The 27,215-nt window shown below is 39.5% G+C and overlaps 1 protein-coding gene across 3 annotated transcripts in view; it reads right to left on the bottom strand.

Annotated features, from left to right (window-relative positions):
• Positions 1 to 27,215, bottom strand: part of PATJ (PATJ crumbs cell polarity complex component) — a 340,997-nt gene that overhangs the window by 125,190 nt on the left and 188,592 nt on the right. For all 3 annotated transcript variants that reach the window (XM_029947821.1, XM_029947819.1, XM_029947822.1), the window contains exon 27: positions 23,066 to 23,262. In XM_029947821.1, coding sequence (XP_029803681.1) covers positions 23,066 to 23,262 — 197 coding nt within the window. The remainder of the gene's footprint in view (positions 1 to 23,065; positions 23,263 to 27,215) is intronic.

A 27,215-nucleotide genomic window follows, 5' to 3' on the forward strand; every position in this document is an offset into this window, starting at 1 on the left:
AGCACTGGGTGTTGTATGGAAAACAATTTGACAATAAAATATTATGGAAAAAAATATGGGAATAAAACTACTAAAACAATAAAATTTAAAATAGTAAAAAAAAAAAATGTGCCTCTCCTGTGTATGACACTATAATGTGGACACATACCGTCATACATTTGTCCAGTCCCACAGAATGCTCACACCTGGAGCGAACTCTAATGCAAACTATGAACTTGGGTGACCGATGATGTGCCGATGTAGGTGCATCAACTACAGCACGTGTACCACTCTGGAGGAGGATGCTGGTAATCTAAAAGGGACATATGGGAAATCTCTGTCCTTTCCTCTCGATTTTGCTGCTCCAAAAAAATATATGTATATGTGTGTGCGTATATTGAAGTGTCCACCATTTACATTTTTTAAATGTTTATTTATTTTTAACAGAGAGAGAGGGAGGGAGGGAGGGAGGGAGGGAGGGAGAGGGAGAGCAAGCGAGCACGAGCAAGGGAGGAGCAGAGAGAGACAGACACACACAGAATGTGAAGCGGGCTCCAGGCTCTGAGCTGTCAGCACAGAGTCCAATGTGGATCTCGAACTCACAAATTGAGAGATCATGACCTGAGCCGAAGTCAGACGCTTAACCAACTAAGCCACCCAGGTGCCTCTTAAGTGCCCACCACTTACATTATATGTTTTCTCCTAATGCTTTTATGGTTTTTTTTTAATATTTACATTGTATTACCCAACTTGTTATAAGAGGAAAAAAATGGTTAAGTTGTGTAATGATCAAGAGTCATGTGAAAAAGAATAATGACATAGGAAAAGTCCAAATGTACTAAACAGTAAAATTTAGTCACAAAATAGTATATCTGCCATGATTACTTTTATTTGCAAACCCTATTTCTTGAGCTCTTTCATTTGCAATGAACAACAAATAAGGATCTTTAAACCACAACTGAAAAATGAGATGACATATAGAATACAGCGGATTCGAAGTCTGGCATTCAGGTTAATTATTCATGAATGCCTTCCCCACTGTGTCTGGTCTCTGCTTTCGAAAGCAGACCTATCAAATCTTCTTGTCTTTGAATCCTGTGGCCCTGGATTTAGAAATGTTCTCTTGTCGCCCTTATGCCTCACCGACCCGGCACAGTCAAGCCGTGCCAGGGGGTAAGCATCAGTGCAGGCGCCGGGCATTGACAGAACTGAGGGAGCTCAACTTGCTGAGGGCAGGAGCCATGTACTCCACTTGGTATTCACACTCAGCGGTGATCAGTGAGACATAATACAGAATTGCAGAGCCCTGAACGTAAGTGGTACTTCCATTAATCAACTTCGATTACACTTTCTCTGAGGTGGGCTCCAGTCTTCAAAGGGATTAAGTTTTTTTTTTCTTTTTAAAGTTTTTTTTATTAGTAAAAGCTTGAACATACAGAAAACTGATCTGTTTCATGTTTATGGATATGCCTGCATTTTAGCTGTGATCTTCCATTTTGATAGGATAAAATGTATGGTACTATTATTCTAAGAGAGAAAAATTACAGCCCAGATGAAGAAAGCAGGTCGTTAATTTTAATTTATCTGAGAGTGAATCTGCAGTTATGTCTTCATGGTGCTGTTTGTGAATATTCAGAGGCTCTGGCTGTAGAAAGGCGGAACAGCTTGCTTGCTGTGGATGTTTTTTCCAGTGCCAACAACTGTGCCATTTATTGTTATGGTAGCTGTCCTGCCAGTGTTTGGAGGCCCCTGGAGAAACTCGATTTGCAGTGCAAGACCAGGAATGGAACAAGAAACTCAAGACAGAGTGAAACCTGATTTAACAGGATTAAATCAAAAAGGAAAATGCAGATCTCTGGATTTAAAAATCTAAAACAAAGTCTCTCTTCTGACTTCAGAAATACATTAGCAGCCTGTGAGTTCCTTTTTTTTTTTTTTTCCACGCATGCAAAAGCAAAGGGCTTTATTACGAATTTAGGCCCGGCCAGCCCAAACTCAGGCTCACAGACTTACTGGATCCACGTGGAGGCAGCCTGTGAGTTCTAAGACAGGAGATCTCTTTTGTGTTTTCTTAGATCTTATTTAATATAAAACAATTGCACTATTTAAATGAAAGGCACATATAGCTTCCAATTGCATAAGCAGTTTTTGTCTTTCTTCATCACTAAAGGAAATACACTCCAGAGGAAATTTAGTAAGTAATTAGAAAGAATATGATGCATTTTATGCACAATTAACTTTAGACTGTCACTTATTCTATTTCTGAGAAGCTGCTGTTCTCTGAGGGCACTATTCTTTAAACAACAGATGTAGGGCATCTTCTAAGTATAGCACAGGCAGAAAGGAAAGCACTCTATACCTCCTGGAAGTCTTTCAGGTCAATTCTAATTAATAACAGCTATCACTTATCAAGTGCTTAGTCCGGACCAAACATTATCCTAAGCTCTTTAGGCACAGTATCTCCTTTAAATCTCAGAGCAACTGGGGTATTATGTACTTTGTCAGATGATGAAAGTGGAATTCCAAGAATTTAAGCCATTTGCCCCTGGTGGTTTAGCTATTTCTTTAAAAGCCCATAATCCTAAGGCACACCTAGAGGTCACATCGGTATGGTTCACATAAAAATCAGATGATTTTGAAAGTCATCTTTATAAAGATGTCTGTTAAATAAACTCTGAGTGGGAACAGTAGGGCGCTGGTGACCTACCATCGTAGGTATGAGAACTTTGAGATACAGAAGTTGGAATCAAAGCATCTTACCACAATGTACAGAGGAAATGCCTAATAGTTGACTGCTAGGCTATTCAAGTCCTAAATGCAACACGGAGTCCCCTAAGACTCTACTTCTCCTTGTGCAAACAAATGGCAACCTGAACAATATTATATACTTACTACCCTTTTTTTCATGTACAGACATTGTATAGATGGATGACCATTTTAATTTTTTCAGACTCATGCCAAAGGAAGAAAATTAAAAATATTTCATTTTGGGGGTAACTACTGTTCCCATTCTTTTAGAATATGAGTGACCATCCAGATTATCCAGAAATTAGAAAAAACATTATCATTTTCTATTTACTTCCAGTAAATAAGTAGATAAGTGCCTTTCCCAAAGTTTCTCCTTTCAAAGGTGACTCAATGATATAGAAAAAGAGTAAAGAGTAATAAATTATTTAGATAGGACCTTAATTTTTGTTATTATCCTTATTGGTGGGAAGAACTATCCTAAGTTCTGATTTAGTGTTCCCATTACACCTAAATTATCTTTTTATTATCTTAATAACTGAGATCTATAACTCATCCATTCAACGATAACCATATATCCTACTTCTTGGACAGTCTAGTTTATGCATGTTGAGTGACACTTGTAACGATTCTCTACATCTTCTCTGAGCCTTTGTGAGGTGGCCACATTCTACCACAAGGATGAAGGAGCAGGAAAAGCCATTGCTTCCTGAGGCCCCCAGGCAACCTAATCTCCAGGTTCTGGGAGGGACACCCATGCTATTGCAGTAAGTTCTCCCTTTTTTTGTTAAATTACCTTGAACTAATTTCTGTTCTTTGTCATCAAAAAGTCTCCACCAATACAGCATCTGGGGCCCCTATTTCTAAATATTAATTTATACATTCAAGTGATATACTTCTTTTTATCTCCTAGTCTTATGCTCTCTCAGACATTCAGTAGTTTATCCTGGCATTCAAAAAGAAAAGAAAGAAGATAACAAAGGAAGAAGGCTTTCTGTCCAAAGGAGATTTCTATGCTCTTGAGTTACAATTCTGCTTTTTTTTACCTGCTTGGCTTCCTCTTCTGAACACTGACAAAAGGGCTGAGACCCTCCCCATGGTCAGTAACTTCGATCTCAAGCTCAGGGATTCTTGGTCTCAGAGAGACACTAATACTTTATCATGGGTAAATTAACTCATTTTTTCCTAAATTCTGAATTTTTAGTTCAGTGAGAATGGAGGCAAATGATAGCACCCCTAGTACTGAAGACAATAGCCTCAAATAAGAAACATCTGCTTTTATAAAACTCAGAAGTCATAACGAGTTTTCAATGGGATTCATATTTCCCTTCATGAGTTGGTTTCTGCTACTGTAGTGGAAAAGGAAAAACAAAACAAAACCAGAAAGCACTCGTTGAGGTAAACTCTCTGTATTTAGGTATCAAAGATTAGATATTTAATTGCACTATTTTACAGTTTGTAGAAGAAGCAGAATTAGGGTTAATACAGCAAGATTCAGCAAAAGTAAATGAATGTAAATCCTTTTGTTATACTACGTAAACTTTTACTTAAGAGGTCTTTAATGAGTTTTTTAAATAAAATTAATTATTCAAAAATATTACTCAATTTTCCATAGTTCAACTGAACATGAATATAAATTTATGCTGGAGAGCAACTCAATTAAATCTACTCAAAAAAATTACCAAATTGGAAGTCAAAGTTAATTAACTTAAGCTGGGATTAAAGGTATTAATTATAAAAAACTAAAATTTAGTTCAAGCAACAGATTTGCCTGAGGTTTGAATATTGTTATAATATGCAACACCACCACCTGTGCCCATACTTTTATTAAAAGTAGAGAGATTTATTCTAAACAGTTGAAAGATTATTATTAAAACTGAGCTAGAGTTCAGTAACTGGAGCTCCTGATAATGAAAACTGACAGTCCTTCTCCCTACCTTACTTTTAAATATACTCTACAGTTTACATTTCACAACACTGGAATCTATAGGTTAAATTTTTCCTTTAATAAACTCTTTTATTGGGCATAATATACATGCAAGAAAAATACCAAATAAGTGTAACTCGATTAATCTTTTTATAGGTTAATTTTTAACCTAGTCACTTCACTGATAAAAATTTATCCTAAAAAGATTAAAAATCTGGGAGTCAAAAAGTCTATGACTGCTATAGTTATAATAGGGAAAAATGGAAAAAAACACATTCATCAACAAAAGGTTTATTATATTTGCCATCATTATGTTGATAAATGGAAAATTGTGACATTAAAAGGAAGTGAAGAAGGATAGCACAGACCTAGATTCACTGTCGTAAGAAGATAAAATTGGGGGCACCTGGGTGGTTCAGTCGGTTAAGCATCTGACTCTTGATATTGGCTCAGGGCATGATCCTGCGGTCATGAGGTTGAGCTCCCTAAGTGTGGAGTCCACTTGGCATTCTCTCTCTCACTGTCTGCCCCTTCCCTGCTTTTGGGCATGTGCTCTCTCTTTCTCTCTCAAAATAAATAAATTAAAAAAAAATTTTATGTTTATTTTTGGTAGTCAGAACACAAGCAGGAGAGCAGAGAGAGAGAGGGAGACAGAGAATCTGAAACAGGCTCCAGGCTCTGAACTGTCAGCACAGAGCCTGATGTGGGGCTCGAACCCACAGACTGTGAGATCATCACCCAAGCCGAAGTCGGATGCTAAAGCGACTGAGCCACCCAGGCGCCTCAATAAATATTTTAAAGAAGATAAAACTATTGAGTGAAAAAAGTATATAACAAAATGTTACCTATCACATTATCTTCATTTATGTAAAAGTTCTGTCTTAGTCTAAAGAAAGATCCATGAGTATATACTAAATGTCAAAAATGATATCTATGGTGGGGTTTGAGGTGATTTCCAGTTTGTTTTTGTATACTGATATTTTATTATTACTTTGTAATAATACCACTTAATAGATGCTTACAACACACAAGGCACATGCATATACACACATCTTAAATACATTATTGCACTTAAGTCTCATACAAATCAGTATATCATCTGATTATACAGATGGAGAAACTGAAGTATACTAAGTTTAAGGAATTTAACCAATATAACATATCTATAGCCAGTAATTAGAGCCAAATCAGTCTGAGTCCAAAAGCCTGGCCTGTTAGCCTAAGTAACGCATTTTTAATCCTGTGAAATTTTAAATCCAATTAACAGGGCCTCACAAAATAGAAACCCCAGACCAAGAAATATATAAAAGTATATTAGATATATGTTATACCCATCCATGGACTCATTTATTCAACTGTCACAGTGCATGGGAAGAGAATACAGGAATCTTCGTCGCCATCATTACCACAGCTATCATGTATTTAGCACTAGGTATCTTCCAGGTACCAGATTCTCTGAAAGTGACTTAAAAAAATTTTTTTTAATGTTTATTTGTTATCGAGAGACAGAGAGAGACAGAGCATGAGCAAGGAAAGAGCAGAGAGACAGGAAGACACAGAATCCAAAGCAGGCTCCAGGCTCTGTGCTGTTAGCATAGAGACCAACGTGGGGCTCAAACCCACAAACTGCAAGATCATGACCTGAGCCAAAGTCGGACGCTTAACCGACTGAGCCACCCAGGTGCTTCTGAAAGTAACTTTATAGAAATTATTTTATTCAGTCAGATTTGGTCCCTGCACTCAAGCATCTGGTACCCCAGTACGTTAACACAGGTCTGGAAACAAAAACCTGCACTGCCATATGATGAATGTAGACAATGCAGCAAGAAGGGTCTGTCTCTTCCTGGAGATGGTTGGGTTGGTCTTGAGCAGACAAAAACTGAGAAGGCACAGGGTGAAGTGAGCGGCAGGAAGAGCACCAGGACCAGGGAAAAACGTGTGACAAGATGGGCAGGCAGGAAGCTGCAGGTCTTAGTTTCTGGGAAACACAGACACTTTATTATTAGTTTTTTAATTGTTGATTTTTGAGACAAGTGGGAGAGGGGCAGAGAGAGAGGGAGACACAGAATCCGAAGCAGGCTCCAGGCTCTGAGCTGTCAGCACAGAGCCTGACGCAGGGCTTGAACCCATGAATCGCGAAATTGTGACCTGAGGCAAAGCCGGACACTTAACTGACTGAGCCCCCAGGCGCCCCCACAGGTACTTTAGTATAGCTCTCGGGGTGTGGGTGTTACAGAGTAACCACGTCCTGTTCAAAGAAGAATACTTTTCTTTCCAAAAATCTTGGGCACTAGCCCCCGTGAAGAATGATCCTCACTTTCCAAACTACCATTTCAGTTTTGCAGATGGGAGAAAGAAAGAGAGAGGCACCAAGGCTTTGGAGGGAACAGAGAAAGTGACTGAAACTTACCTGGAAACAATCTCATGGTAACGAAAAAGTATTTCTGAACAAAATTGTCACATTAATTTTTTTCTCAACAAGACAAGATAATACACATCGAGTTCCAATAATTAGTACTTTGGGCAAAGGAGCAGGTTTTAAGGGCTCAGTTTAATGACACAGTGCTGAAATGAGGTGTGTGACTTCACTGCAATCTATTTCTTGGGAAGTACAATGTTCCCAAAGGAATACAGTCATTAAAAAGGCTTACGCGTGAGATTTATTATCTCTGAAACAAATCTAATTAAACTGACATACCTTCTAAAGGCAAAGTAATAGTAATTTGTAGCTCACATCTCCCTAAATTTGATATATTCAGAAAACAGGATGTTCTTTTCTATTTTTTAAAGCTTATTTATGCATTTTGAGAAATAGTGCAAGTCTGGGAGGGAGAGCCAGAGAGGGAGAGAGAATCCCAAGCAGGCTCCGCACTGCCAGTGCAGAGTCCAATGTGGGCTCGAACCCACGAACTATGAGATGGTGACCAGAGCTGAAGTCGGACGCTCAAGTGACTGAGCCCCTCAGTCAGGCACCCCAGAACAGGTTGTTGTTTTGAATCCTAAATCTTGACAATGAACACTACTGACTTCAAGGAAGTGAGCAGAGAAATAGGTGTTGCTCCGATTTTTAGTGTCTCCGTGCAGTTTGCCCCAGCTGCTGCGGCTGGTCCGCTTGACCACAACAGGAAGGAGTATGTAAATGGGGGCAGCAGGATCATCTCTCTCTTAACAGCTTATTGATATTGCAAAGGAAGCGTGTCTCCCTAGGAGGCTGAGGCATGACAACCTAGCTGTATGAGTCGTATTGTCAGCCACAGAGTGACCAGGACTCAGGTGACCACTGACCCAGAATTCCTTCTTCCAAGAACTGGTACATACTATAATCCAGACTTCCCCCAAACTGGAAATGCCCAGCTAAACGTTTGCTTCTTTCATACGATGATCTACTTAGAGCTCTATTCCAATTCCCTCTGTTTTTAGACTTTTTCCTCTTTTGCCTTCAAAATATTTTCCTGGACGCTCCCACAGATACAGCCACAAACCCAGTTAATCATCAAAGGACTTCATCAAAGTTCCTAACCCCCCTCTTCCCAACTCCAGCTTCTGTTTTCAAAAAAAGAAAAAGACTTTTTTTTTTTTTTGGGACACAAATGGTGTCAGTGAATCAGTCCTGCAGCCTGCAGAGTCAGGATTAGATCATGTCATTGGATAGCTCTGGAAGCATATTTCTCAGAGTCTGGCACTGTCCCACCGCTCTGCATGACAGGGAAGCAAGGTAGCTGCTCTTGTACTTCTGTAACAAGGACACTGAGACTCAAACTCGGGGACTTGTATAAGGATACTTGTATAAGACACTTGCAGAACAAGAATCCAAACCTGCATCTCCTGATTCCCAAAGCCTCTTTCCAGCAGGTATGGGGCTGCAATGGGAGACAGGCCATGAGACTCCCACTAAGGACTCATCCTAATCACCCACAGCTCAACCACCTCCCTCCCTCTCCAAAATAATTCCCCAGCACCCAATTCTCATTCTAAAGTGGTGAAGGCAGATAAAAATCCAAGGGTCAACTTTAAAAACTGCATCACCAGAATATAATCCTGTTTTCTCAGTCACTTCCTTAAGTGTATATGAATGATATATATGTAAAGATTTTTTTTTTCAATTAAAAAAACTGCATCTGGGGCACCTGGGTGGCTCAGCTGGTTAAACGACTGATTCTGACTCAGGTCATGATTTCAAGGTTCATGAGTTTGAGCCCTGCATGGGGCTCTGTGCTGACAGCCCAGAGCCTGGAGCCTGCTTCAGATTCTGTGTCTCCCTTTCTCTCTCTACCCCACCTCGCCCCCACTCACACTATCTCTCTGTCTCTCTCTCAAAAGTAAATGACAACAAAAAAAATCTTTTTAAAAAACCCTGCATCTGATTACATCCAGTGTTTGCTAGATGTGGGGGGTGGAAAATAAGTTCTTTTACAAGCTGTTAGAGGAGCGGAAATTTTGTGTAACACTGAAGAAAGATGATTTGATATTTTTTATGCCACATATCCAAACAATTACACAGACACATATACAGTAGTATGTTATAGTGTTATTTGTACTGACACCTAAATAATATATATCATAAATGATATATCATTTGGTAAAAAAGGTATGCCAGTTACGATTCTGTTTCTGTACACTAACTTTAAAATCTGTTTGCACAACGTATGTGACTGTATGAGATCAACAGGAACGCTGATAAATTGATAGGGGTTACTTCTAGAGGAGAAGTATTACAAAGGTAAAAGAAGGAAGATTATTTTTTTTACCTATACCATTAGGGTTTTTTATGATTACATGTTAAAAAACCTGTAAAAAAGCATAATCTGTAAATTAAAAAGAGAAAAGTAAGAGTAAGAAGTAACACCAGTTACTTCAGTATGTTACATCAGTATGTTAGGGAATCAATTAGAATTAAAACCTATTTGCTAACCTAAGACTTCTCAATCATAGCCAGAAACATAAATAAAAAATGGGGAATAAAATTTAGAGTCAAAATAACTTTAAATTATATTTAAATATTATACAAAATTTTGAGCCTTCAGCTCAAAAATCTTAAACTTTTTTTTTAATGTTTTATTTATTTTTGATACAGAGAGACACACATTATGAGAGGGGAGGGGCAGAGAGAGAAGGAGACACAAGACAGAAAGCAGGCTCCAGGCTCTGAGCTAGCTGTCAGCACAGAGCCTGACGCCGGGCTGGAACCCACGAACGTGAGATCTGACCTGAGCCGAAGTCGGAGGCTTAACCAACTGAGCCACTCAGGTGCCCCTCAAAAATCTTATTCTCCCACCCTGATTTTTCCTGTCACAGCTCCTATGTTAGGTCAATCCGAGTCTTTGGGCATTTCAAAGGGACAGCAGGGAGACAGAGGCAGGTTGAAGGGAGGAAGTACTATGGACCATATAAGGGCCTCTCCCTTTGCCTTTTGTGCATTCCAGGACACATTAGATGTCCTTCTACGACAGAAACAAAAATCTACATCTAGACTCCTAATAAGATTTGTTATATACGAACTAGTTAAAAGGACACCTAGGCTCCACCTCCAGAGATTCTCATCTACGAGGATGGGGTGGAAGGTTGTTACATCAAAGGGCAAACCTTTCCTATGATTCTGATACACAAACTTGGCTGAGAGCAACCTACATAGCTAAAGAGATTCGTTTGGTAAAAATTTTGAGAAAGGATTTACAGTTTCACGTTCCCCAGAATAGACACCAGAAACTCCTTAGGCTAAGTTATGTGCTGAAGTTTGAGAAGCAAACATTTAGATCACAGAATCACACAACATTAAGTCTGAAAGATTTGTTCTTAATTTTTGAGAGAGAGAGAGAGCGAGAGAGAGAGAGCGAGAGAGAGCGCAAGACTACAAGCAAGGGGAGGGGCAGAGAAAGAGAATCCCAAGCAAGCGCCTCACTGATGTGGGGTTTGATCCCACAAACTCTGAGGTTATGACCTGAGCTGAAATCAAGAATTGGATGCTCAACTGAGGAAGCCACCAAGGAGCCCCAAGTTTACAAGAGTTTTCAAGATATAACTAACCACTCTTCCATTTTACAATTAAGAGATGACTAAAGAGATTAAGGGATTTATCTGAGAATAACTTTTAATTAAAAAACATCTGGTTTTACAAGCCATCTCTCTTACAAAACATAGTATACAAGGGGTGCCTGGGTGGCTCAGTCGGTTGAGCCTCCAGCTTTAGCCCAGGTCATGATCTAGCAGTTCGTGGGTTCAAGCCCTGCATAGGGCTCTGTGCTGACAGCTAGCTCAGAGCCTGGAGCCTGTCTTCAGATTCTGTGTCTCCCTCTCTCTCTGACCCTCTCCTGCACATGCTGTCTCTCTCTCTCTCTCTCTCAAAAATAAATAAAACATTAAAAAATTTTCAAAAATAGTATAGTGTTAACAAATAATAACTAGTATATTTGTCATCTTCACCTTTGAATTTCAAGTCTATTACCTAAACTTAAGAAGCATTTAAACAACAAAGAAGAGCGATCTGATTTTTCTTGAGGGTAACAACAAAAATAATGTCATGAACTTATGCTAAAACAGTTGGACTAGGTCTTTAAAATGTCTGTGGAAGTATACTGAATAACATACATGGGCAACAGAATGGAATGACGGGAATACTCATCTGTATTGAAGACGTATTTAAGTATTTAAAGGTAGCTGGATCATAGAACAGTGAAGCAGCGGCAGAAGCTGGAAAAGGAAGTCAAGATCTCTCTTGGGGGTCAGCTGGGTGGGTCACTTGGGTAAGTGTCCGACTCTGGTTCTGGTCAAGATCTCCTGGTTGATGAGTTTGAGCCCCGCCCCTGGGTCAGGGTTTGTGCTGGCAGCTCAGAGCCTGGAGCCTGCTTTGGATTTGGTGTCTCACTCTCTCTCTGTCCCTCCCCCACTCATGCTTTTCTCTCTCTCTCTCAAAAATAAACAAACATTAAAAAATTTTTTAAAGGTATCTCTTGAAGGACTTCAAATATTATAAGGAGTTTTGACTATGTCATTAGTCGGTGTCTTTTTGTGTGATACATTTCATTTTAAAACATATATAGGTAATCTAAGTAGGTGCATAAAAAGCATTTGACAAAATGTAGTGTCAAATCGTGATTTAAAAGGAAAACCTCTTATCAAATTAGAAATGGAAAGGATTTTCCGTGGCTTGATAAAGGGCATCTATGAAAAACCTACATACAGCTAAGATCTTATTTAATCATCCAACACCAACTGGCTTCTGAGACTAGGGTACGAAAGAGAGAGCAGAAAATGAAAGAGGGAAGAAGGATAAAGGTCATAGTGATTGAAAAGGAAGAAATATACTCCCTATGCACAGATGAAATGATCAGTTACCTCTGGAAAATGCTAAGGAATCAACAAAAACTACTAGAACTAATAAGTTAGTTTAGCATGATTTGGGGATATAAGGTCAATATACAAATACATGAAAGTCAATTGTATTCCTATATGCTAGCAACAAACAAGAATGACAGGATAAAAATCCCACTTATAAGAGCACTGAACGTGAAATACATAGGAATATACTTAACTGAAAATGCAAACATCCTACCTGAAAATTATGAAACACTTCAGAAAAATTATTAAATGGAGAGATATCACATTCATAATTTGGAAGACTCAATATTGTCAGGAAGCCTAGCCTTCCTAAATTAAACTATAGATTCAATACAATCTCAATCAAAATCCCAGCTTACTTTGTTAAAAAATAGAAATTTACAAGTTGGTTTTAAGATTGATATGGCTAAAATGAACAAATCAGGAGACTACAGATGCTGGCGAGGATATAGAGAAATGGGAACACTCTTGCACTGTCGGTGGGAATGCAAACTGGTGCAGCCACTGTGGAAACAGTGTGGTGGTTCCTCAAAAAATTAAAATAGAACGTCCTATGACCCAGCAATAGCACTACTAGGGATACAGGAGTGCTGATACATAGGGGCACATGTACCCTGTTATAGCAGCACTTTCAACAATAGCCAAATTATGGAAAGAGCCTAAATGTCCATCAACTGATGAATGGATAAAGGAGATGTGGTTTATGTATATAATGAAATACTACTAGTCAATGAGAAAGAATGAAATCATGCCATTTGCAGCAACATGGATGGAACTGGAGGATATTATGCTAAGTGAAAAAAGTCAGTCAGAGAAGGACAGATATCATATGTTTTCATTCATATGCGGATCTTGAGAAACTTAACAGAAGAATGTGGGGGAAGAGAAGGGGAAAAATAGTTACAGACAGAAAGGGAGGGAGGCAAACCATAAGACTCTTAAATACAGAGAATAAACTGAGGGTTGATGTGGGGTTGGGGAGAAGGGAAAATGGGTGATGGGCAGTGAGGAGGGCACTTGTTGGGATGAGCACTGGGTGTTGGATGTAAGCTAATTTGACAATAAATTATATTTAAAAAGGCTTCATATGGAAACTCAAAGGATCTAGAATAGACAAAACAATTTTCAAAAATAACAAAATGAGGACTTAACCCTACTTTAATTCAAGATTTGCTAAAAAAGATATGGTAATCGAGGCAGCATGGTAATGGCATAAAAGGCAGATTAACAGAAGAGAACTGAGAGTCCAAAAACAGACACATAGTTATACGGTAATTTCATTTTTGACAAAGCACAAAGGAAGTCAATGGGGGGAAAAGTCTTTTCGCAAATGGTCCTCAAACAACTAGGCACTCAAACAGAAAAAAATAAACCTCAAATCCTATCTCACACCACACATAAAAATTAATTCAAGATGGATCATAGACCTAAACATAAAAGCTAAAACTATAAAGTTTTTAGAAGAAAATACAGAAAAAATTACTTGAAATTATTGGAGGCAGGCAAAGATTCTTAGTGAGGACAGTACCTATAAAAGAAAAGAATCTATCTGAAGGGCTGATAAATAAGAAAAATGTTCAACATCATGAGTCATCAAGAAAATGTAGGAGTGCGTGAGTGGCTCAGTCCATCAACTCTTGATTTCAGCTCAGGTCATGATCTTACAGTTTGTCAAACTCCACACTCATAGCACAGAGCCTGCTGGGGATTCTTTCTTTCCTTCTCTCTCTCTCTCTGCCTCTCTACCACTTGCGTGTGCACTCTCTCTCAAAATAAATAAATGAACTTTAAAAGAGAAAAAGTAAATTAAAGTAACAACAAGAAACCATTACACCCCGACCAGAGGACCCAAGGTTGTGGAACAACCAAATGCTCATACTGCTGGTGGGAATGTTTAATAGCCCAGCTACTTGGACAAAAGGTGTGGCAGATTCTTTTAAGTTAAACACACAACTACCCAGTATCCTACTAATTTACCATTAATATTCATCCAAGAAAAAGGAAAACAGTTGTCCTCAAAAAGACCTGTCACACAAATGTTTCCAGAGTCAAAACTGCAAAAAATCCAAAAGTCCATCCACGGGTAAACTGATAAATTGTGGTAGTTATACAATGGAATATTATTCAGTGACAAAAAGGAACAAACTACTAATACATGCAACAGCACAGGTGAATCATAGGTGAAGTGAAAGAAGCTGAACACAGAAGAGCACGTACTATATAATCTCATGGGGATGACGTTCTAGAATAGGGAAAGCTAGTGGAAGGAAAATAAAACATCAGTGCAGTGTTGGCCTCTCAGGTTGGGAGTGAAAGGTTACAGTGCGAAAGTACATGAGAACAATTTCCGGGGAGAGAAAAAGGATAGATATCTGGATCATCTGAGTGTATATAATAGTCAAAATTGTACGGAGAATATCTGTGCATTTCTTTTTCTGTAAATTTTATCCCGTCCTCCCAACTATAAAAATAATAATTGCTTAGGCGTGGACAGAAGGAAGTAGAGGTGATAGAGAAATGACAGTGTTGGTAACTGCTGGGCCATGTGATGGCTACACAGAAGGATTTCATTACATAATTCTGCTCACCTTATAGTTGCTAAAAAAAAAAATATCCATAAAGAGTTTGTTTTCTTTTAAAGGAGGAGAACCACGTATGGGTCTACCTTCCAGGTAAGGTTTTCCCAACAGAATACCTTTTGGTTTTTAGTATTCAAACTTCATAGGACTTGCACATACTCTCAATAAAGTATTTTTCAGATAGGAAAGTTTTATCTACATTTCTGATACATAGTAAAACATTTTTTAATGTTTTATTTATTCTTAAGAGAGAGAGAGACAGAGCATGAGTGGGTGAGGGGCAGAGCGAGAGAGGGACACAGAATCCAAAGACAGGCTCCAGGCTCTGAGCTGTCAGCACAGAGCCCAACACGGGGCTCGAACTCACAAGCCGTGAGATCATGACCTGAGCTGAAGTCGGACGCTCACCTGACTGAGCCACCCGGGTGCCTCATTTGGTAAAACATTTAAAATGAAATGTGAGGAAAAAGTCCCCGGGCATATTCCAAACACAGACTCGCAGGGTGATGTCTGGAACCAGACTCTCAGCAGTAGACAGAAGGATGTGCACTTCGAATGCTGGTGTGGTGAACTGGAAAGCGTGTCACCGAACACACTGCAACTGTGTTAGCATCACACTGTCGGGTGGCAGTACCCAGTTCATATCCCAAGATGACTGTTATTTATGTTTCCTGCATTTCAGTAGTATTTTAGAAGACCGGTGGGAGGGGAGTTGGGACTTGTGTGTACTGAAGGCATCAACCTTTCTGACTTAAAATAATGAGAAATAGGCTCAGGGCTACTCTCCGGGGGCAGAACATCGGATTGTCAGGTTGGATTACTAATTTTAGGCCTACCTCTTAAAAACTGTAGTTAAAACATATACAACCACACTTATGATGAGTTTAAGCAGTTGTCTGATATTGTTAGGAAGTCAAACCCAAAATAAGAACGTCATTCACGCTTTCCTTTCAGGCTTTGTGCCTTAGGGCTGCATACGACCACAAGAAATTTCCATTGTGCAAATGGAGCAACACACAGCATAAGTTATATATTAAAGGTGATACAAGGAGACCCTTTTCCAAGGGCGCCTGGGTGGCTCAGTCGGTTAAGCGTCTGACTTCGGCTCAGGTCATGATCTCATGGCTCGTGGGTTTGAGCCCTGGGCCAGGCTCTGTGCTGACAGCTAGCTCAGAGCCTGGTGCCTGCTTCAGATTCTGTATCTCCCTCTCTCTGACCCTCCCCTGCTTGCGCTGTCTCTCTCAAAAATAAATAAAAAACATAAAAAACATGTTTTAAATAAAATTGGGGAAAAAAAAAAGGAGACCCTTCTCCATAATCTAAGAGCATATCTTTCTAGACTGCATTTCAGTACAGTCATTATGATGGCAATGAATAGGACTAGAAGGAAGAAGAGAAGAAACTGGAAAAAGCAGGGAACTAAAGCCTGGAGAATTACCTGAATACGTCACGTAAGAGTTGAGGGAAAACTGCCGAAAGCAGAGTCTTGAGACATACTGCTAAAGACCAATTATTCACTCCAAATGGCAACTTTCTCCTCAACATACGTTCCTTTCCCTGTTTTTAATATTCTTTCCACATTAATCTAAGTTTCTTCGATTATCCTCATTCTTCCTTTCTGCTTCCATAGCACTTTCTCTCTCACAGCACTTTGTCTCTGATTTTCAGATAATGTGGTTCACTCCAGAAATCCCACGTAAAGCTTTTGTAGAGTGATAATGAGGACTGCAATAATAAAAATTAAATGATTGCCATTCCTCTCAAAGATCAGGAAGAACATAGACTTTTAACCTAAATATTTCAGCAGTATAAAGACAATGAAGTGTGACAAAATAATTAAAATTCTTCCCCCAACAAGTCAGAGACAGAAATGAAAAGGGCAGAGATAAAGCTCTAAGACTTCACGGCAAGAAATACAGAGAGCAATGAGGCCACCCACTACGAGGGAGGTCTTACATAATATTTCCTGCAGCCTGAAAATAAAACCTTGCCTTTACAATGGTATTGAGGGGGAAAGCTTTTAAATTACGAAGGTCAGAGAAGCTCTCAAAATGGACAAGAAAAACCTCAAAAACAGATTATTTTTCTTCTTTGATTTTTGAGAAATGGCTGCAATTTCACGGATTGCATTCTTCCACCGAATTCAAAGCGGTGTTCAATTTTATGAAGATAGAGTAACTCGGAATTGCATTGTGAGAGACTACTTCAGATATTTTGAACTGCACCAGAGTAACTACATTAATCTAGATCTACCCAATCTACAAAATAATGAGAGATTAATTTATCAGTTTTTTAAGTAGACTTTATGCCCAATAAGGGGCTCAAACTCATAACCTTGAGATCAAGAGTCGCACACTCTACCAACTGAGCCAGCCAGGAGTCCCCATTTACTACTCTCTAAAATCATGATTAATTCACAATGAAATAACTTAAGAACTTTAGAGTTAGAAAAGTGTTTGCCTGTTGATTCTACCCCTTCACATCTCAGTTTCCTTATCTGTAAAATGGGGATTAAAATAACAACGACTTTCATTGGTTTGTTATAAAAGTTAGGATAATGCACATAAAGAATTTAACACTGACCTAAAAACAGTATAAATATTCAATGTGACCTCAATTCCCAAGACAGCTTTCCTACCCCAAATGTTCTCAATGAGTACATCTTTTTGTAACTCATATTGGATATCACAATAATAGTATTTTATATGTAGTAATAGTATACAGTAATCTAAGTAATAGGAAAGATGACTTAAGACACGAATAGCCATTGATTATATGCTGTAATAACCAGGGGGCTGCACTTTGAAGACAAAATGTCACACACACACAGGAGAGGCCCCATGATTGTTTTATGTGTGAGGCTGACTACATTCTTCTGTTGATTTTCAGAGTTGTGAACTGGGCTTTAGACTATTTTAAGAGTTCCTAAATGGGGTCACTTTAGCTTTGCATATGGGAAGGTCATATTGAGGATCTGCTAAAAGTATTTATTTTTGTAAACTTTTAACAGGTGCATTGAGACATAACAAACAATAAGTTACTTATTTAAAATGTAAAATATGCTTTAACAGTCATGAAACCATTGACACAATAAAAAATTTGGTCAGTTTATTTTTGCACTTTTAGCTTTTATAAACCTATCTCTTAATAAACCTAGGAAAAATAATTTTATTGTCATTTTGCATTCTTTTAGTCTTCTCTCTGCTCCTCAACTAGTGTTTCTCCAGTGGGATATTTTATTACGTGAGGTCTCTCAGGGCAAAGTTATTGCCTTAAGAAGCACACATCAGGGGGTGCCTGGGTGGCTCAGTCAGTTAGACATCCGACTTCAGCTCAGGTCATGATCACATTGTTTATAAGTTGGAGCCCCACATTGGGCTCTGTGCTGACAGCTCAGAGCCTGGAGCCTGCTTCAAATTCTTTCTTTCTCTCTCTCTCTGCCTCTCCCCTGCTCAGGCTCTGTCTCTTTCAAAAATAAATAAACATTAAAAAAATAATTTGAAAAAGCACATCATACAATTATACCCACATATGGCAATAGTCTAGAAGAGTCAATCTAAGATGACAGAAACTTGACTGAGAATTAGAAAGAATCTTATCTGTGGCTATACAAAAGCTAAGGATTTGTTTACTATCCCACTGTACTTCTAAGTCACATTAAATCTTCCAAAAGATATAAAAATAATTCACTGGTAACATGTGGAGGACAAAGCACCGGTGTGGAGACCGGGGTGGTGGTTAAGAGCCCTCAGGCAGGAGTTTGCCACAAGCAGCTATGTGAACCTGGGCTGGTCACTTAAGTTTTACCGTTTCTGTTTTTTTTCTTTTTTGCTTTTCTCTTATGAAATAAACATAACAAGACACTGAGATCCAAGTTCACCTGTGGTTCTATGGAATAGAATACGGAAAGTATTCGTGCTTTTTATTTGTAGTGGTTCTTAAGTAAATACGTTAGACACATGGAAAAGAACAACATTCAGCGTTGGTTATCCTGTAGGCAACTGTCCCAAAGGGGACGTCTGCGCGTGCGCTGTGGCACAGGGCGTGGGGCCCGAGGAGACGCAGCTCCCCACGCTGGCCCGATCGACTGTGCAGGTCCTATGCCACCCGCACTGCTGCTACTGGCTGCGTTTCTAACCCGACAAATCACTCCAATTCCCCACGCAGCATTATCCACTCTCTCTTCCCACACTGGCACTGTAGGGAAGATTATAAATAAATCCTATATTCACAGGACAGCACCATGCCCAGGCCTGTGTATTTTCTGGGACTAATTGCTCAGGGAAAGCCAATACTCTGGTGCAAGTCTCACTGCAGTCTACATGGTAATTATATGCTAATGCCTTTTGAAATTAATTCAGAGCCCCCACACCAGCACCGCAGTAAAGGGTAAAGAAGCTGAGATTTAATCACACTGTCTTCTGGGGGGTTTAATGTTAAGATTTCTTTTATACATGAACTGAGCCATCGATCAACAGAACTCGGGGCTGCTCTTGCCCTGTAACAATACAATCCCACGGCAAGAAAACCGCCGATGAATGGTGTGCCGGAGATCAGTCGGCTGACAGGTTCCAGGAAAGAAACAGAGTGTCTGACTTCAGAGAAGGTACAATGCACGTTCGACCCAAACTCTTTTCTACTTCCTAGAAGTTAGCCTCATCTTGGGGTCTAAAATAAGTCAGATCAACTATAAATAAAAGGAAGCTCAGAGCAAAGTAATAACACAACAATAACAACAAAGCAGTCATGAGAAAGAACGGGAAGAAATGATGGAGTTGTAAAAACAATCAAGACACAGTTAACTTTACTTCATCAGGGAAAGAAGTCACAAAATGAAATGGAGTTTGGGTGGGTAAGCAAATATGCAAAGTTTGCTCTAGCCCAGAAACCTAGGAAGTGTAATCTAAACGCCCACTCTAAATGCCTGCCACACAATGCAATGTCTTTCTACCATCTACTGCCCTGCAATGTCCAAAGAACAGCTAGTTTAACATTGGCTTTTAGCTTTCCTGGTATTCATCGTTAAGTCAATTTCCTAATCTCAGTTCTAAAGCACACTGGATTTAGGACGCCTGGGGGGTTCAGCCAGTTAAGCGTCATCCAACTTTGGCTCAGGTCATGATCTCCCGGTTTGGGGTTCAAGCCCCCGCACTGACAGCTCAGAGCCTAGAGCTTTCTTCAGGTTCTGTGTCTCCCTCTCTCTGCCCCTTCCCCAGCTCATGCTATGTCTCTCAAAAATAAATAAACTTTAAAAAGAAGAAAAGCACATTGGATTTGATATCATGCAATATACAAATTCCTCACATATCAAGAGAAATGATTAAGATTTTTCTCAGCTATAAAAAGAAAGAAGGGAAATGTTTCCCATACAATTTTTTCCTGTCATCTCTGACCTACAGCCAAAAGTCACATGCGAAGATAGGTTATAACTGTTTACGAATCCATTCTGTGCTTGTTTCCATTCTCTTAAATTTTTAAGATGCTACATGAAGCTATTGAGGAAGATGATGGCTTCCCTACTCAGAGGCCAATGTATTAATATAAACCAACTAAAAACACCCCAAATACACAAATCCAAATGAAAATATTATTTTTTAAATAACATCAGTTGACATGTGTTACTTTGAGCCAAATACTGCGGCAAAAATCTGACCTACCTTTTCTCATTAATTCTCAGAACACTCTTGGAAGTTGATGCTATGCAGTCACTAGACTAGAAGCTCTAAGAGAACAGGTACCATGGATTTTGTTTACTGATGTAAAATCAGCACTTTGTTCATACTGTGCTTCTTGCAGGAGAGATGCATAGCGTGATACTAGCTGAATAAGTAATTTGCATTTGATAAAGGAGGCAACTGAGAGATAGAAAAGATAAGTAACTAGCCAAAGATATGGGATGCTAGAACTATGCTCCAGCATATATTTATTGATCTTTTTTAGAGAAAAGAATTATGGCAGATTGGAGGAAGATCAACTTATTGCCACGTTTAATCATCTTGCTCTTTCCATCTTCACAAGAAGATAAAGTTGTTGAATAGCAACAAAAGAGCCAAATTCAGGAAGTCCAAAAAAAAAGAAAAATAGGTAGGGTCCAATATGTTAATATCGTTTTTCAGACAAGAGAGTTCTTCCAGCTTCTAGCCTAGAAAACAGAGATCTGAACCATCTGTCTGCAAGGGAGGAGATGTGATCTAATTAACAATCAACTATGTGCAGTGTGTTTTGTTAATTAAGCCTCTTCTGAAATGCAATTGATAACTGGAAGAACTGGGATAAGTGAAAGCAGTGTTGGCTGCCCTCCCCCTACACAGTAGAGACTTTTGTGTATGGACTTTAACACACGCTCATTACTTGTCAGTCACTGCTCATTTGTTACCTGTAAGTAATACAATGTCAGGGAAATAACATACCAGTGCTCCTGTCGGTCTATATCCCATGGACCATTATTTGGCCATTGTTTGAGAGTTGGGGGTGAGGTAGGGAGGGAGTAGGGGAGGGGCAGAGTCAGAGGGAGAGAATCGCAAACAGGTTCTGCACTGTCAGCACAGACCCTGATGAGGGGCTCAAACTCAAACCAAGAGATCATGACTTGGGCTGAAATTGAGAGTTGGGAGCCCAACCAAATGAGTCACCCAGGCGCCTCTACATCTTGAGTGTTAATAAGACAGAGAGAACAGAACTAGAATCCTTGTGTTCTACATTACCGCCTCTGGAACATTTTCATATATACAAGATAGGAAATCCATGTCTAGGTGCATATAACAGAGTAACTTCAGATACATGATTCCCTAAAATAAGACCATCATAAATCAGGATTCTCGTGGATCAAAAACAAATGGGGTTTGGGTTGAAGTACCACAGAGCACACTTAGAGCAGGAATCTTGGAGTTCAGTGAGCCTGGGTTCTTACTGAATCTTAAGAACTTAGTTCTGTAATATTAGCAAATTACATACACAGTTTACTTATCCACAAAATGGGGAGACTACAAGTCCTTACTGTATAGTGCTGTTAGGAACACTGAATACAAATGTGAGAGCACCTAAGTAAAATACCAGTGATAACGCAGTAAATTAGTTTTTACTTTCACTTTGATTACCACAACCATCAACTTAGTCTCCAAGCATCAGCCAAAGGAAATAAACTTGAAATGATGAATTATATTGGTTATTACATACTGCCACCTTTGATTTTTTGCTTATTTAATGATTATGCAGGTCACTGCTACTACTCAGTGTGGGTCCCTTCCACGATGCTCTATAACAAAAGAACAAGAGAAGTAATTCCAAAATTCCAAATTCCAAAATACACTTCTTTGTGTAAACAGCTTTTAGAGGCAGAGAAACCACTGAGGCTTAGGAGAGAGGCATGATGTGAATGGCCACACAGTCGTGTATGACCAGCTTTGGCTGTAAATATCATTAAGCAAGTCAGATTATGGGTGCCTGTGAATTCCATTCTGAGTCAAAGTCTGAAGAGGAGGTCATAAAATGCAAAATCACTAACCCTTATTCTCAGTGAGCAGTCTAATACTCAGTGCCTCTGTGATTCAGGTCCTTTAAATGTCCAAATGTTGGAGCATCTTATATAAGAGGCTGTGGAATGCACTGGTGAACAGAGAGCAGAGAAGTCACACCGCCTGATAAACTCAGAATAAAAACTCTGACTTTAGGCACCTGGGTGGCTCAGTCGGTCAGGCATCTAACTTCAGCTCAGGTCATGATTTCACAGTGCATGGAGTTCGAGCCACAAATCAGTTCCTGAATTGCTGGTGCAGAGCCTACTTGGGATTCTCTCTCTCCCTGTCTCTTCCCCCCCAACCCCCAGAATACTCTCACGCGCACTCTCTCTCTCAAAATAAATAAGTAAACTTAAAAAAAAAACCTGACTTTAAGTCAAGAAAACAAGAGTAACCTTTCCAGATTACTGATAAAATCATCTAAAGAGTAATTAGCAAAGGATGAGCTGCCTCTTTAGCCTTTCTTAACTTTTATCCTGTTCCTAAGTAAGGAATCTATGTGGCTTTAGCCCACATCACCAAGTTTGCAGATATTACCCAAGCCTTGACAACCAGTTCACAAAGTTTTGTTGGTTCTAACACCTTCCCAAAAACCTAAATGACAACAACAAAAACAAATGCCATACTTATAGTTTATTCTAAGGCTAAAGAGAATTTTGATAAATATCAATGATAGTAGATCAATACACAATGTAGTTTTGAACGTTTTGGAATTTACGTTAAAAACAAATCCTGTCCTTTTAATATGCTTCCACGAGATTTTAACGCAAGAGCCCCTAAATTATTCTGCAAGATGAGTTTTTACTCAAGCAGCAAGTAACGTTTGCAAGTGACGTGATTTCTGTTCTTCTCCCGGAAAATGATATGAGTAGTTGAAGAAATATAATTTGTAACATTCTTCCCCATCGCCTCATTTTCCTGCACATTATCCCCTCCACCCCTTCACCTTACCAGAAGAGAAATTAAAAATCTATGCCCCTTACCTCCAACAGCTCATCTCCAATACGCATTCGCCCATCCGTGGCAGCAGGTCCTTCTGGGTTAATTCCCACCACAAATATGCTCATGCGTGACCTGTCTTTGTTGCCAGCAAGGCTGAGTCCAAGTCCATTCTTATCCTTTTCCAGCTCAATAATGTGCAATTCTCCAGGCAGGTCTGCATATCTTTGCCTGATTTTTTCTATTAAAAAAAAAAGGGTAAAATAATTTAAATAGAGCACTTGAATCTATATTATAAAGGTGTCGGCATGTCCCCCCCTTTACCTCAATTCTTCTACTATGATGGTCCCTTTATAAGAATGAAGTAGTAGAGGTCATTAATAGCTCTATGTATAGGTTCCGGTTAATTATTCCATCTCCATCTAAAAAGGTTAGTTCAACCATAAAACTTTCTCTGATTGCTCAGGTCACATTGGCCCAGACTTTCCATGCATTATTTTCTTACCTAAGAGTCTACACAGTGTGGTAGAAACCCTGGCCTCCCTATCTCTGTCCCAAAAAGAGACAGGGTGGGCAGGAAACAAAGAATATATACTGATGATCACCAGCTATATGCCAAGACAGATGTCATGCTGAACAAAACAGACAGCATTCCTATTCTCATGGACTCACAGTCCAGTAGGAAAGAAAATCAACAATTCTTTTTTTTAAATTTTTTAAGTTGTTTTTTTTTTTTTGAGACAGAGACACAGAGACAGAGCACAAGTGGGATAGGGGCAAAGAGGGAGACACAGAATTGAAAGCAGGCTCCAGGCTCTGAGCTGTTAGCACATAGCCTGATGCAGGGCTCAAACCTAGGAACCGTGAGATCATGACCTAAGCCAAAGTCGGACACTTAACCAACTGAGCCACTAGGGTGCCCCAACAATTAATTCTAAATAATTATACTTAAGTATACAAAGGGTATAAAATCCTTGAATGTTAAATGAGTAAAAGCAAGGTGGAATTAAGGATGTTGACTCAGCGGTAGCTCTTGGATCTGAAATCAATACACAAATCAACCATTGGTGTCCAGAAATTAACACATTATTTTATTCTATAGAATTCTACTTCATCTGTAAAATGGGCATAGTAACACCCACTTCATGGATGTTGGGGAAATGAAATAAAATACACATTAAAGGACTTAGTAGTACATGGCTTATAGGTATTCTATAATTCTTTCATTTAATCTTCTTTCCTTGCTCCTTCTACTTTGTGGTCTAAATTACCTACTTTAGGATTTGGCTGGTTAGGCTTCACTTGTATTGATTATGTGCAACAAAACCACACCAGCAGATCAGGGTGAGGGATGATGCTACATTGAGCATGTCTTGTACTCCACACAGCCCCACCTCGGGCCAGGTGTGCTGCCGCAGCTCAGAGGTTGATACCTACAGTGTGATACAATCATCTTATCAGCTGAATGACTGGTGAGTAGACTGTGAGTACCTCAGTCTAATGCTTGATGCAGGTTCACTGTCCTCACGGGGAACCTTACAAACTCAAAGCTGAACTCAAATAATTAGCACTAAGGGGGAGGAGGAACAAAACAGCCTAGCCCACTGTATCACTTTATGAGACCTAACAACACTGCCTTAAGAGTAGATAAATTTAAACTCATGAAAGTACTTTTGATGTATATGTACATTAGAAGAATTAACCATATAAATGGCTGCTTATGTTAGAAAAGAGAATAAATCTGCTTGCTTCATAGTGATTTTGAAAACAATCTTGGGGCACTTGGGTGACTCAGTTGATTAAGTGTCCGACTTAACCAACTAATCAGGTCATGATCAGGTTCATGATTTTGAGCCCCACATGGGGCTCTCTGCTGCTGGCAAGGATCTTATGTACACATCTCTCTGCCCCTCCCCCACTCGTTCTCTCTCTCTCTCTCTCTCTCTCTCTCTCTCATTAAAAAAAAGCACTTAAGAATCTTAACTTTTACACATAAACCTTGTTATTAATAATAAAGAACACATTTAGCAAAATACAGTAAAATGCAAATTTGCAATGTAACAAAACTACCCTCTATATAGGGAAAAAATAAAGTCATACTAAGATTGAAGTAAATAAGCTCAAAGTACTTCTGTTCTCAACTGCCAAGAACAAGATGTTATGTGAGTATTTTAATGAATAGAGACGTAGGACACACATTACCCTCAAGATGGTTACACAGCAAAATGAGGGAAACAAATATGACAAATACTAAACCATAAATTATTAATTTTTTTTATTTTAGAAAAAGAGAGAGCACAAGTGGGGGAGATGGGGGGAGGGGGAGAGAGAGAGAGAGAGAGAGAGAGAGAGAGAGAGAGAGAGAGAGAATCTTAAGGAGGTTCGTGGAGCCCGACACAGGGCTGAATCTCAGAACTGTGGGACCATGCCCTGAGTTGAATGCTCAAACAACTGAGACACCAGGTGCCCCAACAGTCACAATTATTTAAATAGAATTTCCCATCACCACAAGTGCTGGTCACTGAATAAATGTTTATTAGTGAATTAGGTCAGTGAATAAATGCTGAATTAATCATGAGCAATTGGTGCTTTTAGAGTTTTAAGACGTGACATGTCTAGAAGACATTTCATGGAAGAAGCAGAATTTGAGAAGTGCTTTGAATAAGGCACAGAATTTGGTCAGGAGAAGAACCCTGTGGAGGGAATATTGAATGTAGAAGCACATATGGAGGTGGAGTGAGGAGGAGCACGTAAGAGCCTATTTGGCTGTGAACTGAAAATTCTCCGGGGTAGTGAGTGAGTGATAAGAAATCAGAATACAAGGTTTACGGAGATTCCAACTGGGGATTCTGCAGATGTGTCCTGAGGTCCCCTGTGGATGGGCCTTGAGAGGACACTCCATGTAAGATTCAATTGGACCCCTGGACACTTTTATCCGCTTTGTTCGCTGGAGTGACAAAGGTTAAGAAAGTTAAATGCCACTACAGCTAAGAAAACCAAATAGAAAACAAATTTTAACATCCCTTTCAGAAAGTAATAAAGCAGAAAGAGATGATTTAAAAAAGATACTGAAGACTTGAACAACACAATAAGCTCAAAGTAATAGATATAAGAGAACGCTCCATCTGAAAGACAGAAAATACACACATCTGGGGAGGCACACAAGAACAATTATAGAACAGTGTGTTGGGCCATAAAAGAAACTTCAAAAAGAATCAATATCATATAGGCTGTGTCTCTGAACACAGTGCAATAAAACTGTGAAAAACTATGACTATTTTTAAAAATTGCTTTATCTTAGTGAGAGAGAGAGTGAGAGCGAGCGCATGCACACAAGTTGAGAGAGGAATGGGGGAGACAGGAATGGAGGAGAGAGGGAGAGGGATGGAGGAGAGAGGGAAGGGGAGAGAGACGGAGGGTGTGAGGTAGAGAGGGGGGAGGAGAGACGGGGGCTGGGGGGGAGACAGAGAGGGAGGGGAGAAAGAGTGAGTCAGAGATTCTTAAGCGGGCTGTACCCCCAGTGCAAAGCCCAACCCAATGACCCTGAGATCATGACCTGAACTCAAATCAAGAGTCAAATGCTCATGGGGCACCTGGGTGGCTCAGTTGGTTAAGCATCCAACTTTGGCTCAGATCATGATCTCACAGTTTGTGGGTTCGAGCCCTGCTCCATCAGCACAGAGCCCGGAACCTGCTTCAGATTCTGTGTCTCCCTCTCTCTCTGCCCCTCCCTGTTCATGCTCTGTCTCTCTCTCTTTCCCCAAAATAAAAACACTAAAAACAAAAATTAAAAAAAGTCAGATGCTGGCACAAAAAAGGACACATAGACCAATGGAATAGAATAGAGAACCCAGAACTGGGCCCACAAATGTACAGCCAATTAATCTTTGACAAAGCAGGAAAGAGTATCCAATGGAAAAAGGACTGCCTCTTTAGCAGGTGGTGCTGGGAGAACTGGACAGCAACATGCAGAAGAATGAAACTAGACCACTTTCTTACACCATACACAAAAATTAACTCAAAATGGCTGAAGGATCTGAAGGTGAGACAGGAAACCACCAAAACCCTCGAGGAGAAAGTAGGAAACAACCTCCTTGACCTCAACTGCAGCAATTTCCTACTCGACACATCCCCAAAGGCAAGGGAAATGAAAGCAAAAATGAACTCTTGGGACCTCATCAAGATAAAAAGCTT

Source organism: Suricata suricatta, chromosome 8 (genome assembly GCF_006229205.1).
Source record: "Suricata suricatta isolate VVHF042 chromosome 8, meerkat_22Aug2017_6uvM2_HiC, whole genome shotgun sequence".
In the NCBI taxonomy this organism is placed as follows: Eukaryota; Metazoa; Chordata; class Mammalia; order Carnivora; family Herpestidae; genus Suricata; species Suricata suricatta.